This window comes from Protopterus annectens, chromosome 5.part0 (genome assembly GCF_019279795.1).
Source record: "Protopterus annectens isolate FY-2018-M chromosome 5.part0, PAN1.0, whole genome shotgun sequence".
NCBI classification, from domain to species: domain Eukaryota; kingdom Metazoa; phylum Chordata; order Ceratodontiformes; family Protopteridae; genus Protopterus; species Protopterus annectens.
Window position 1 is genome coordinate 289,468,133 of NC_056735.1, and position 14,955 is coordinate 289,483,087.

At 45.5% G+C, this 14,955-nt stretch overlaps 1 protein-coding gene across 1 annotated transcript in view; it reads right to left on the bottom strand.

Annotated features, from left to right (window-relative positions):
- Window positions 1-14,955, bottom strand: part of EIF1AX (eukaryotic translation initiation factor 1A X-linked) — a 312,415-nt gene that overhangs the window by 219,487 nt on the left and 77,973 nt on the right. Inside the window, exon 3 of the mRNA XM_044072274.1 lies at window positions 394-497. Within this exon, the coding sequence (XP_043928209.1) occupies window positions 394-497 (104 nt within the window). The remainder of the gene's footprint in view (window positions 1-393; window positions 498-14,955) is intronic.

Here is a 14,955-nt window from a genome sequence, read left to right on the forward strand (position 1 = left end):
TGAGCAAAAGACAAAGAGGTTCCCAACTGGGCATCTACACTTGAAGAAAAAAAAAATTCAGGCAGCACATTGACGTCTGGGACTGGCGATCCAACTGGCAGCAAAGAAGCTCTGAGGATGATGCGCGCGTACGTCACTTGTATGGCCTATGTCTGATAGCAGGCTAGGTCAGTGGTACGCACACCTCATAGTGGTAAAAGACTTTGGTACACTGGCTTCCACCGAGTCACTTGGGCAGGCAACTCCCCCATGTAAAGAATACTGCAACAGATGAATAGAAGGACATCAGTTTAATACTTACCCACGCCACATTTTGTTCTTTCATCGCATATTTCTTGTGCTAAAATACAGACCACCAAAAAACAAGAAATTTCAACTCTACACTTTACATACCTTTTTTCTTAGTTTCCCTCTGATGTGACAAAGTCTCTTCGAGCCATCAAAGCACATTGCTTCTAATCTGCCATTTCCAAGCATTTTAATCACCTGCGCGTATTCTGAAAATTAAATTGTATTACAGGTTCACCACAAAATTACAAAGGCTAAAAAGCAAGTGATCATTGCTAGGTTTTTGATACAATTCATTTATTTCAATTCAACTGTTAAACCATCAAACCTATAGTCACAAAGATTAAAAATCCTATATTTTTGAAAGCATGAGTCACAACAAAGATGTCTAATAGCGAAACAAACATGCCATTATAAATGAAGCAAATAAGCAGTTAAAAAGCAATGTTACATGAGATATGCTTAGAGAGTGGCCCCCAAAGTGGCACTAGAGTACTTTGTGGCTTACATTTTTCTTAAAATAGGACTACCTTTATTTCAACACCATGCACTGCTCTTATACCAGCATAAATAAGGAAGTAGTGTGTTCTCCAAACCCACCCTAATCAGTTAAATTGCTCATATTGTGCATCTGGATGTTTGGGTATCTAGTAGTGTATAAACAATTAAGGGATGTCAATCTTTCTGCAACATTAGCAAGATATACTGGAGAATATCACAAGAAATACTGCTTCTATGGAACAGCCTTCCACACCACCTAAAGCAAAGTATTTCTTTTACTATATTAAAACAATTGGGACAACTGGATGGGAAACGGAAAATTCATCCATGTTTTGCACCCACTTCTCTCATGGAAAGTAAATGTCTCATCAAAACCCTTGTTTTGTCCACCAATAGGTTATTCATATGTATTGAGTGTTAAAATACACGGATAATACAATCAACATCCTGGTAAGTAACTGACCCTACTGTAGAGGCATCTATGTGGCAGAAAGCATGTCCTTTCACAGAGCACTCAAAATATTAATGTTTATATGTCTAGAGAGACGCACAGAAATGCTGGAGCACAATATCCCTTAAACAGGAGGAGGGAGCAGGACATCTGATGAAAACAAGGCTCAAGGCTATTAGCTAATGAAGCAGAGGACCTGTAGGTCCAACCCAAAGTTAAAGTTGTCTAAATCCTACTTACCTGTGACAGTAGATGTTACAATTCCTCACTGCCTCAGAGGCATTTAGGGGTTACCTGCCATGTAACCTCATACTGGCTAGCTTTCAAAACCTCAGACTCTTCCCTATCTTCGTGTAACAGTAGATTAGTCAAGCACATCCTTATTGGGAAATCTTCAATTCAAACAGGAAGTGAGCATTCATGCTTTTTCACTTCCACAAAGGTGAGGAAAGTACCTGAGGCCAGAATCGCCAAGAGTAAAGTTGCAGCCAATCCATACCACCCTATACTAAAAATCACAGAAAGCTGTGAATACCACCACCCAACCTGGTCTAAGTGAAAGCTGTAGCTTTAAACCTATAACGGCCTTGTTGAAGTTACCTCATTAATTTTATTCACTTGGTGCTATTTTAGGATTTGTACACTTAGTATTTTGTCTTTGCACAACTTGAAGAGGCTGTACGTGAAAGCACTTGTAGTGCATTGAATAGATTTTCACCTTGTTTCAGTTACCTTGTTTTGAATTAAATCTGCAGCCAATATTACCATATAAACCAAATGCAACCATCACCACCACACCAAAGAGCTGAGGTGTGTTTCAACCCATGTGCCATCTGAGGGATGGTGGATGGGTGCTGGTTCTGAGGCAGTGAGGAATTCCAACACCTAGAACTTGTGCAAGAGTATTCAGTCTCATTACCTCAGTCCCATTTTAAGTAGATTCCAATAGCTCACCCCATCTTAGGAGGTGGAAAGACAAGGATCCAAGTGCCCTTGGAGAATGGTCCTGGCACAGCCTCCTATAGATCTTGAAAAGGAATAAAGTTTGTAGTGTTTTGTGAAGCTATGAACAGGGGGCCAAGGTTGCTGCCTCTAGAATGTTTCTAGTCCATCCCATTTCAATACACCACCAAAGAGGATAAAGCCCTAGTCAAGTGATCCTTAACCTTGCCTGGAAAAGATTTACAAAGGCTAAAATAACAGAAAATAACAAAACCACCACTATGCAAAAGTTTGATTACAGATAAGGCTGATCTTTCTTAGCACCTGCATAGGAGCTAACGGCTGTTCAACATTCCTAGAGGAGCTTGTTCTGTGAAGGAAGTACTTGAGCTGCCTGTGCACATTCAAGTTCAGTAGAACCAGTTTGCCATTCTTTTTGGATCAGGATAGATTGATGGAATGATTTTAGATAAATTCAGAAACAACTTTATAGATGAAGGATTAATGAACAACCTCGTCCTAGTGAAAACTCTGATATGGTTGGCCCACCATGAGAAGTTTGCTCAGAGACTCACCTTGCGGATGTTAAAGCCAGTAGTAAAGCAGTGAGTAATGAACAGTAAATCACTTAAGAGGCAGGTTCAAAAGTAAGAATCAATTTATGAGCAAAGCAGAGATCTCAGGGAGGAGGAATTTGCTTTTGAGGAGGTCTCACGTGCAACATTCCTTTCATAAACTGACCACAAAATTCAAAAGAGGGGGAACCATGGACAGACAAGCTTAGAGGTCTGCTAGATGCACTTTAAAAGAAGGATATGACAAACCACCCAAGTAGCTCACACATATTCCAAAATCAGAGGGGTCAAAACCCTTTTGGGACCCATATTATTTGGCTAGACCACCTAGAAAACTTCCACCACTAGTGAACTTAAGATTTTTCTAGTAGCAGGTTTTCTTGCCTTCTTAAATACCAGATTCGCATTCCCACGAACAAGTTCCCAAAAGGCATGAAAGCACAACCATCCAAGCTGTCAGCTGCATCTCCTCTAAGCTGGGGTGCAACATTCACCCATGATGCAGTGTGAGCAGATCCAGTCTAACAGGAAGCTTGTAAATGTCCTTAGCTAATTCCATTAAAAGGGAGAACCAACAATGTCTAAGTGAAAAGGGGCTACCACAATGATCTTTGATAGTTTCTGAATCAAGCACTGGGAAGGCTGGCAATACACACAGGAACATTCCAGACTATGGGACCGAGGGCATCTTCCAAGCATGACTGCAAACATCTCTTGAACAAAATTTTTTCAGTTGACTGTTTTGAAAGGAGGCAAACAGATCTACTTGAGGTATTACCACATCTGGATCAAGTCCTGAAAGACAGCTCTACATGGAGCTTCTGTTCATGACTGTCTAGTTCAGGACAGTACAGCTGTCTAAGTAAGCTTAACACAATAGCAGATTTTTGAATGATCTCTGCTTCAGTAGTCTTAGCTGTGTGTGTCATATCCTTCCAAGGATATAGCTGTGTGTGTCATATCCTTCCAAGGATATACCAGCCAGCTTCCAAAGCTTCAGGGCACTTGCCACATGCTCAAATTGCCAAGCAGCTTGAGATGAGCTGATTAAAAAAATAAGTTATGTTCCTACCATAACATTCCATCTGTGCTGTCTATCTTGACAGTTGGGTCTCAGTTCCGTCCTTCGAATAGAATGCCGTTGTAGCAAGCTTGCACCATAGGTTCATAGGTTAGTACTAAGCTAACTGCCCTTGCAAGCCATTTTAAGCCTAGCCAATTATCCCATGAGAGGCTCAAACCCTGCACCTTGTGTTTGTAAGGAAAACACCTTAACCACTAGGCCACCACCAGACAAACTCTCAAGCTAAGCCTTCCCATAGTGCCTCTCTTCCCTTCAGATAGAGTTTGCCCGCAGAAATAAAAAGTGGAAGCTTTGTGTGAGCAACTGCCCTACTACAAAATCAGGTCTAGTTCCAAACCTCCAGGAGTCTTTGGAGGGGTAGGAGGGTGGGATATCAAGAATGAATGAAGATTGACAACACAGATGGAATGTTATGGTAAGAACAAACTTCATCTGATGCTGTCAATCTTCATTCATGAAAGATGGGACAGAGTCCCTAGCTACTTCACGTCCTGGGAGGCCCTATGGAAGGATATTCCTGAGCACCACAGAGCCAAATGATGCTCTTCAGCTGGAGACCAAAACCAATTTGTAATGAGGGGTAGCCCAGGTAGCTGCTGTGCAAATGTCATCTATGAAGGCTCTAGAATGAAAGGCCACTAAAACGGAAACTGATCTGGTAGAATGAGCCTGGACTTTAATTGATTAACCATTTCGACAAGGTGACTTTGGTAACTGGTTTGCCTTGTCAAGGACCTGAAAAAAAGACATTAACAGTTGGTCCGATTTTTCTGAATTATTTTGTTCCAAGTAAAAAAACTTAATTGTCTGTGTACATTCAGCAAATGCAAACAAAACTCTCCTTTGTTCAAAAAATTCAGGAAGAAAACTGGCAGATCAATGAACTGGCTAATATTAGAGTCTGAGACCACTTTGGGTAGAAAGGAGGGTTTAGTCCTAAGGGATACTCTCTCTATGAAAAATTATGTGGGCACTTTACACGAAGCTTGCAACTCTGATTCTCCTGGCTGAAGTGATGGCTAGGGGGTTGGGAGGGTGGCCTAATGGTTAAGGTGTTTGCCTTACAAACACAAGGTTCAGGGTTTGAGTCTCACAAGGGATAATTGGCTAGGCTTAAAATGGCTCACAAGGGCAGTTAGCTTAGTACCAACCTATGAACTACCAACCTATGAACTTCACAGGAGGAATAAGGTCTTCCAAGATAAAACTTTTATATCGCAGGTGGCTGCTGGCTCACAGGGCTGACTGGTCAAAGTTTGTAAGACTAATGTTAAATTCCAAGGTTCAATGTGCTCTTTAAAAAAAAGAAGTTATGTCTTACCAAAATTTCCCCTGTGTTGTTGATCTTCAATTCATCACCGATGGGTTCAGTTCTGAGCCCTTGGAACAGAGTCGGCCTATTACCAAACTCTCGTACACCAAAAACTCTAGAGCTAAATACCCACAATGCCCTTCTCCCAGTTACCTCAGATCAAGTTTGCATGAAACATACAGAAGTAAAAGCAGAGGCCATTTCTGTGCAAAATCCCTCGAAAACACCACAAGGACCCATAAAATCCACCAGCAGCCTTTGGTGGGGGACGCATATTTGCATATTTTCTGTCTGACCTAGCACTCTTGTGTGGGGTCATTTACTGCACTGTTAACTTGATATTACTTGTGAACCTCTGCTATCTCTGAAAAAACAAAAACAAAAAAAAAAAATCTTGCTTTTTTCCCCACTTTTCTGAGATTTAAAAAAGTTGAAGTTACAGGCTTGCTGTTCTTGAACTGTTTTGTAAGTTTCTGTGAGGCCATTTTTGCTTGGGCTAAAGGAAAGTCTCTCTCTTGATCAGTGGCAGTGATAAACATTGAGCTGCTTCCCTGCCCCCCGTGGGAGTGGTTACTGACTTGAAACTGTAGTTTTATTGGCCAAAAGTGGTCATTTCCAAAACTCCTTCATCTTCCTCTCTTAAAACCTAGTTGCCTCGTGGTTTTGGCGTCTTTTCAGGCTTGTTGGCTGTTGAAGCACCCACCAAGAGGAGAAAACGTTGAGAGAAGAAAGGAGCCACTTTTGAGATTTTAAGTATTTTTCCTCTGTTTATTTGATACGTTTTTCTGCATAGCTGCCTAGTTTGAGCATTTTCTGGCTTGTTGAACTTGATTTCTGCATTAGTAGCTGTATTTAGAGCACAACCAAAAGCTGTATACTGAATTTCCTGTTTGCACTTGATTTTAAAATCTTTTTTTCTCAAAACTTGCATATTTTCTGTCTTTGACCTAGCACTCTTATGTGGGGTCATTTACTGCACTGTTATAACTTTTAGTTATGTACTTACCATAACTTTAGATGTTTGGGATCCATCTCGCCTACATTCTGTACTGATGGGCTCGGAGCCGATACCTCGGCTCCAACTCGGCATGCTATGCTATAGAGCGAAGCCTCTTATTGGCTGAGCTATTTTCTACCCCAGGATGCACCACCACTAATCCCCCAGATCTTGTTTGTCCGCATTCATGCACACATACATAACTTGTTTATATAACACTGCCAGATGTTTCAAGATGAAACAGGATTCGGACCTTCTGATCTCTTCTGATCTCCAAGGAAAGGGGAAGGAGGGTGGGTTATTGTGAATGTAGGCGAGATGGATCCCAAACATCTAAAGTTATGGTAAGTACATAACTAAAAGATGTTATGTGATCCTATCTCGCCTACATTCTGTACTGATGGGACAGCATCCCTAGCACCTAAATCCTGGGTGGCTCACTGGAAAACACTCCTGAGCACTGTGGAACCAAATGAAGCTCGCCCCCGAGATGCCACATCCAATTTGTAGTGAGAAATGAAAGTGTGCAGGGAAGACCACGTAGCCGCAGCACAAATGTCACTAATGGCAAGCTTAGAATGGAATGCTATTGAAGTAGCCATAGCTCTTGTAGAATGAGCTTTGACAGAGGTCGTAAGCTCTTTATTAGAAGAGGAATAAGCTTGAGTAATACAGTCCCTGATCCATTTGGCAACAGTGACCTTTGTGACGGCTTTGCCCAATTTATTATCCGAAAAGGATACAAACAATTGATCTGTTTTCCTTGTTTGTTTGGTCCTATCTAAATAAAAAGGCAATTGCCTGTGGACATCTAATGTGTGGAATATGTATTCCGCTTTGTTTGAGTACTTTGGAAAGAAAACTGGAAGTTCTAATGACTGTTGTAGGCAAAAACTGGAACAAACCTTAGGGACAAAAGGATGGATTTGGCCTGAGAGATACTCTATCTTTGTGAAAAACCAGGTACGGAGGTTTTACAGGCAAAGCTTGAAGCTCTGAAACCCTTCTGGCAGAAGTAATCGCAACCAGAAAGGCAGTTTTCCACGATAGAAATCTCAAATCGCATGTTGCTGCCAGTTCGAAGGGGGAGGAAGTTAAGGCACGTAACACCACATTGAGATCCCATGGAGGAGCAGGATGAGAAATCGGAGGTCGTAAAAGCACAGCACCTTTCATGAAGGTCTTACACAATCTGTTGCTCATTAAAGGTGGGTTTATAGACTCGTCAAAATTGGAAATAGCTGCCAATTGAAACTTGATGGTAGAGACTGAAGAACCTTGATTGAATAGGGAAGTTAGATACGGGAATAGTGATGGGATCTAGGCCCCGGAGTCGAGCCCAAATAGCAAATCTCTTCCATTTGCTAGAATACAATTTCTTAGTGGCAGACTTGTGGGCCGAAGATAAGATATGTACAACGTCCTAGTCTAAGGTATGATTCCTGACTACAGTCGGAAGAGGAGGAGCCAAGCTGTTAATTTCAAGGTGTGGAGGGACTGGTGGAGTAGTCCCGACTGATGAACTAATAGGTCTGGGATCTGATCCAGGAACCATGGACCGTCCAATGCATATTTCTGAAGATAGGGGAACCATACCTGACGAGGCCAGTAAGGAGCAACTAAGATCATTTTGCTCCAAGTGAGACGCCTTTTGGATCACTCTGGGAAGGAGGGGAACTGGGGGAAAAGCATATAGCAAGCCGGTGGGCCACGGATGGGCTAGTGCGTCCATAGGGCTCTCCCCCGGAGCCAGAGTGAGGGAGAAGAACTTTTTGCACTTCGCATTCAGCGGGGTTGCGAAGAGGTCACAACAAGGAATTCCCCATTTGCTAAAATCTGATTTGCAACCGTAATGTTCAGAGACCACTCGTGTGGAGAGAGGATAGTTCTGCTCAGTCTGTCGGCTATCACATTGACCTGTTGATATGAAATAGGGACTCTTCCGAATGCCATTTGCCTTGGACTGACCTGCCCAGGGAATGCCCCCCCCCCCCACATCTGGGAGGCGTCCGTAGTCAAAGTGGCCACAGGAGGAGGTGGAACAAAGGGTCGTCCCTGATCCAGGTTGGAGGGCACCAGCCACCAGCGAAGGTCCCGTTTGCAGGTTTCCATGATCCATATGAGGTGACAGAGGGAGATCCTGAAAGGACCACTGTGTTGAAAGAAGCCACTGGAGAATTCTCATGTGTAATCTTGCTAGGGGAACTAGAAGTACCGTGGCGGACATAGATCCCAATAGCTGCAGGACCATTCTGGCTGGGGCTTTGGATCTGGGAAGTAAGGCTCGAACTTGAGCCTGTATGGTTTGTATCCTTTCTGTAGGTAGATAGACCCGCATTCGGTTTGAGTCTCTCTTTACTCCGATGAATCTTATGTGTTGAGATGGCAGCAACACAGACTTTGGCCAATTGAAGGTGATTCCAAGGGAAGTGCCCAGTGATATTGTGGCTTGTAGGCTCTGCAATAGTAGATGCTTGGAGGTGGCAGTTAGGAGCCAGTCGTGTAGATACGGAAACACCTAGGTTCCTAGACTTCTCAGGTGAGCAGTCACAACCGCCAAACATTTGGTGAACACCCTGGGGGCTGTGGCGAGACCAAAGGGCAGCGCGCGGACGTGAAAATGACCGTCTCCTAGGCTGAAGCGCAAATGTCTCCTGGACGCTTGATGTACCATGATATGGTAATAAGCATCCTTGAGATCTATGGAGCACATCCAAATACCTTTCTCCAGCAGTGGGAGAATGGATTGTAGGGTGACCATTCGGAACGTGGACTTTTTGACTGCACGATTTAGAATGCTGAGATCCAAAATAGGCCTCAAGTCCCCGGTCTTTTTTGGCACCAAAAAGAATCTTGAGTAAGTCCCTAATCCGATCTGGTCTGTGGGGACCGGTTGGAAGACTCCTGTTTGAAGCAGCTTTGAAACTTCTAGGGCTGCAATTTCCCCGTTGACTGGGTGGCGGGTCCAGGATTTATTTGGACTGAGGTGGGGAGTGAGAAAAGGGGATGGCGTAACCTCCGGCGATAATTCGAAGCACCCATCGGTCCTGAGTGATACCTTCCCAGGCTTTTAGGTGCCTCGGCGACCCCGACTGGCTCCGGAGCTGCACAGTCGGGCAATCCGTCAGGGACTGTGAAAGGCTGAAGAGCCACGAAAGGATTCGCGGTCTCCAGTGTTGTGGGGGCCTCTGCCGCCTCTGGGACGGCGTCTTCCAGAAGAATTTCCCCCTCCTCTGCCTCTAGAAGGGGGATCGTCCTGCTGTGAGGGATAAGACTTCTGAGATCTACGGAACCACATTTTCCCTCCTCTTTTAGCCTTGGGGTAAGGCCGAAAGGAGTGGAAAATTGTGCCCCTGACAGTCAAAGTCTTACCTTCTTGCTCAGCGGGTCAATGTGTCCTTTACCTTGGGTCCAAACAAAAGGACCCATCAAAGGCGTCGGCAAAGGAAGACTTGAAGGCTTCCGCCAAAATGACACAGGCGGAGCCAGGCTTGCCTCCGTAGAGCAATGCCTGTACCCGCCGCTCTACTCGCCCCTTCGGCCGCATAAGAAATGAGCCTCATGGGCGAGTTTGATATGGATGACAGCGTAGCCAACTGAGAGCCAACCGTCTGGGCCAGCTGCTCAGGTAGGTTACCCAAGAGGGTATCCGAAAGCTCCTTGATCAGATCCCTCTGAAACCTGGTGAAGTGCATTAGATAGTTCAGGGATCTTAAAGTAAAGGCCGCTGAACTTAGGGTGCGCTTACCGTACCGATCCATGCTCCTAGACTCCTTATTAGGAGGATGGACGGACGTCGAAGCCTCTGCTACATCTTGCTGGGTAGCAGATGCCACCACCAAGGCATCTCCAGCCACACCTTTCGTCAAAAACTCCTTTTCTGGGGGTGCTGACAGGAACTTGTTTGGGCGAGCAGGCACCGGTTCCACAGAGTCTGGGTGTTCCCATGCCCTTCGACAGATCAAATCTAGAAGCTCGGCGAAGGGCGGTGACACCCAGGAGGCGGAGGGCTGAGTGAGCCCCGAAGGCCTTAAGGAACACCGACTAGTCAGCAGAAGGGGGTTTGGATTGCCAGCCGCCTCGTTGTTTGAGTCTTCCAGGATGTCTGCAAAGGAGACATCATCTGGGGACGACTTAGGGGACCCCTCTGCATCATCAAGATCAGTGTCCGACGTGAGAGACTCATCGGGGGAGTCAACGTGCTTCCTCTTGCACGATCTTTTCTTTGGAGGTTCCTCCGAAGAAGCTTCAGAGGGACCTCCAGGAGGGGGGGAACCCCCAGTGGGGGTGACCTCAGGCCCCAGGGCTCCGCTGTCTAAGGACAGGGGGACTGCCAAAGACCCAGTCTCCGTATGCAGGGAAGGTGCTGGAGAGACCGTGGAGGTAGCCAAAGAGGATTTGGCTAAAGCACTCCTCATGGCCCTGAAGGCCGGACCACCAGAATCCTGGGAAGGTCCCACCTCCGTGGCCACAACAGCAGATGGTACCCCCACAGCCGGCCTTTGAGAGGAAGGCTTGGGACCGAAAACATCAGTCGAAGCATCCCCGGGGCCGACAGAGGAGGTCCACGTACCGAACTCAGACTCGAGAGCCGGAGTTGGAGTAAGGGTCGGGCCCGACCCGAAAACCTCCATCGGCTCCACCAGCACCGGCTGCAACGGTGCCGAGTCTGTTGGAGGAGGAACCATAACTACAGGGTGGACCATCGGCTCCGAAGCCGAATGGGCTGGAGCCGAAACTAACTTTTGGAACACAGGAGACTGGAAAAGTCTTAGGAGCACCCTGTCGATGTCCGAATCAGACATCTTGGAGGATCTAGAGGAGACCGATCAGGTCCGAACAGACTTCTCCATCGGCTCCAAAGGACTGGGGGACCGGCTCCGAATGGACTCTACCAATATCGGTTCCGAGGGAGATCCCAAAACAATTTCCCTCGGTGCCGAGGAGGGCTTCGGCGCCGAAGGGGAAGAGTCTGAGCCGGCAACCCTCATCGGCTCCAAAATCAGTGGAGCCGATGAAGGTGACCCGCCTCGGCCCCAGTCCTCGGCTCCGAAACCAGAGGAGTCGAGACTGGAGGCATCGAGGCAGACCGTTCCGCCCTCAGCTCCGAAGTCCGTGGAGCCGATGGAGAAGCCTGCCTAGGTTTCTTAGCAGTCGGTTCCGACGGGCTGGTCGGAGCAGACGCTTTTTTCTTCTTTTTGGTAGGAGAGGAAGAGGAAGATAAGGCCTCCTCGAAGGAGGGTTTAATCAGCCCTTTCAATATTCATTTATTCTTCCTCTCTTGGAGGACTCTAGATGAAAAAGAGAGACACACGCTACAGGACTCCTGTAGGTGCTTGGCGCCTAAACAATATATGCACGAGGAGTGGTCATCGGTTATAGACATTTTATAACCGCACCTCGTGCACTTTTTGAACCCGGAGGGTCTATGTTCTTTCGACAATGTATTATCAAAAGACTAACACTAGTAAAAGTAGCACTATCTAAATGAAGATTTTACCACAATACAAAAAGTTTTAACCAACAACTTTTTTTTTTTTTTTTTTAAGACACAATACAATGTAATATCAGACAAGAACAAAATACTGAAAAGGAGGGCCAAGACCCTCTAACAACGGGTACTTGACCTTCTTGAAAAAACAAAGATACTAGCTGAATAATAGGGGAAGGCCCCTCTAACTTAAACGGGAAACCTTTCCCTTAATCAAACACACAATTTTTCACAACAAAAAGTACCAAAACACACTCGTACGACAAAAATAGTTGTTAAAACAGCTTTTTGGGTAATAAGAGATTTCCTGACAGGAAACTTTAGAAAGAAAACAGTACTTAGCTCAGCCAAGTTGAGACCACGTCTTAGCTTGTAAGTGGCAAACGAGATCTGGGGGGGATTAGTGGTGGTGCATCCTGGGATAGAAAATAGCTCAGCCAATAAGAGGCTTCGCTCTATAGCATAGCGTGCCGAGTCGGAGCCGAGGGATCGGCTCCGAGCCCATCAGTACAGAATGTAGGCGAGATAGGATCACATAACATCTTGATATTACTTGTGAACCTCTGCTATCTCTGAAAAAACAAAAAAAAAATCTTGCTTTTTTCCCCACTTTTCTGAGATTTAAAAAAGTTCAAGTTACAGGCTTGCTGTTCTTGAACTGTTTTGTAAGTTTGAGAGGCCATTTTTGCTTGGGCTAAAGGAAAGTCTCTCTGTTTATCAGTGGCAGTGATAAACATTGAGCTGCTTCCCTGCCCCCCGTGGGAGTGGTTACTGACTTGAAACTGTAGTTTTATTGGCTGTTTTGGGTCAATTCCTGGCTCTTTCCAGCCCCTGCTATCAAGCACGCTTTAGCTTGGAGTTGCCACTAGGGCAGCATCGTTTAACAAGGTTAAACTTTTTCTGGCTCCATAAAGTCTGTTCTTCATTTTTCCCCTTAGAACTGCTCTACTAGTAATCTAAACAGTATATCCCTTAACTAAAAAGCACAGCACTTGTTCCTAAAAGCTTTTACTCGTCTTAAAAGCATCTTCTTTTCAGGTTTAGCACTTCTGTATTATACAAAGTCCCTCACTAGCAAAACCCCACCCCCCAGGAGTACCCACTTCCTTACAAAGTCCTCTCTTACACAGTTACACCCCTAACTTCTAAATTTCTCTAGCATGTCGAAGGGCCAGATGCTGGCATCCTCTCCTGTCCAGTTGGTGAATTTGGGAATATTGAGGCAATGTTACAATTGCCTCATGTACACTGACAACCCTCTCCTCCTCCCACAAAACACAAATACTTGCGAGAGATGCAGCTATTTAGCCAAACTGGAGGCTGAGCTCTCTCAACTCAGGACTGGCAAGACCAGACAGGAGGAGAAGGCAACTACACACACCACAAAACCAGTCTCACATAAAGCTATCACAACAATGAATCAAACACAAACACACAGTCATACTCGGAGGCTCTGAGCAAAAATTTACCTAAACAGCAGAGGCCTCCAAAGCAGACATCCAAGCAACTGCCACCTCATGACACACCACAGGCAACACATAAACCACAAAATCAGTGTGCAAAGCAGTCACAGCCCTTAAGGCCAAATACAACACCAAACATACTTGTCATAGGTGACTCCATAGTCAGACACACTGACGTCCCACTCACCAGGCTGAACAAGGAGAGAGTCACAGTAAGCTGCCTATCGGGCGCTAGAATCCGACACATAACACAAGCACTCAGGTCACTCCACAGCAAGTACAAATATGACACAGTCATTGTCCATGCTGGTGTGAACGACCTGAGGCGTACCTCCCTGGACTACATGAAGAGAGACAGAGGAGCTCTCTGATTATGTAGCCCAGGCAGGTATGACCCTGACCCTGAGCAGTATCCTTCCTTCACCAAGAATGATGCCACAACACAGAGACAAGATGATCAGCTTTAACAATTGGCTTAATTTCTGGTGTCATTCAAAGGGGATCCAGTGTCTGTCTGCCTGGGATGACATGCTTGACAAGCCACGCTGCTTCGCAAGGGACGGCTTGCACCTGTCACCCCTAGGATTCCGGATATTGGCTAAGGCTCTTGCCACCCCCATAGTGCCTTTTTTTAGGCAAGGCTCAAATTCTAACCCTACCACCCTAGAAAACAAAAATGGGAAGAAACTAAGGGTAATGCTGCTCAATGCCAGAAGTCTAAATCTCAAAATGCACGCTCTCGAGGCCCTTCTCAGTATGGAGAACATTGATGTCTGTGCTGTGACTGAAACCTGGTTCAAGGCTCCTGAGAGCACCCCGGCACTATCAGGTTTTACCTAATCATGTGTTCCGGCCCCAAAACCCGGACCACACCACAAAAGGAAGGGGTGTATCCAAATTCATCAAGGATACCCACACCTCCAGGTTGGTGGCAATGCACGAAGCATCGGAAACCATCCAGGTGCAATTAACCATAGGCAAAACTGCTCTACAATTTGTAGCATGCTACAGGCCACCCTCTCAAACTCAGGAACCCCACACAGCCTTCCTGAAGACACTGGAGGGTATAAATGCATCTCCAAACACCATTATATTGGGTGAGTTCAACTACCCAAATATAGACTGGGAACATTACTCAAGCCCCAACTTTCTAGCCCAAAGGTTCCTGGAGTTCATAAATTCAAATGCCATGGAACAACTAGTCACCGTTCCCACAAGAGGAGAAAATATACTAGATCTCATCATCACAAACATGGGGACAAAATGCTCCACACCGGAAGTATATCCCTCATTGGCGAGATCAGATCACAAACTTATCTCACTGGAAATCCACATCCCGCCCCCACCCCAAACAAGGCCACAGTGAAGAACTTCTCTAAAGCAAACTTCACACTACTCAAGACTGGTGTGGTATCCTTCAAGGCCCCCAAGCCAGTGGAAACCACAACCCAAGCTGCGGAAGCCCTTACAAATGCCTTCTACGAACACCTCCAGGACTGCATGGATCAGGCAATCCCTAATAAAACCAAGACTCTTTCCACCAAGGGCAAACGTCCAGTCTGGTGGACCCCAGCCATAAACAAACTTTACAATAAGAGGAGAAAGCTGTTACATGATAGAGCAAAATCCATAAAAGAGAAGACGCCCTTGATCATTATTAGTAAAAAAAATACGAGCACTCAAAATCATCCAAGGCCAAATTTGAGAAAAATTGCAATAGATTCAAAAGACAATCATAAGGCCTTCTTCAGCTAGGTTACAAACCTGGGTGGAAACTCCCAGATATGCGCAGAATTAGTCCAAAATGATACAAAAATCACTAAACCCACAGACATTGCCAACAAACTGGCA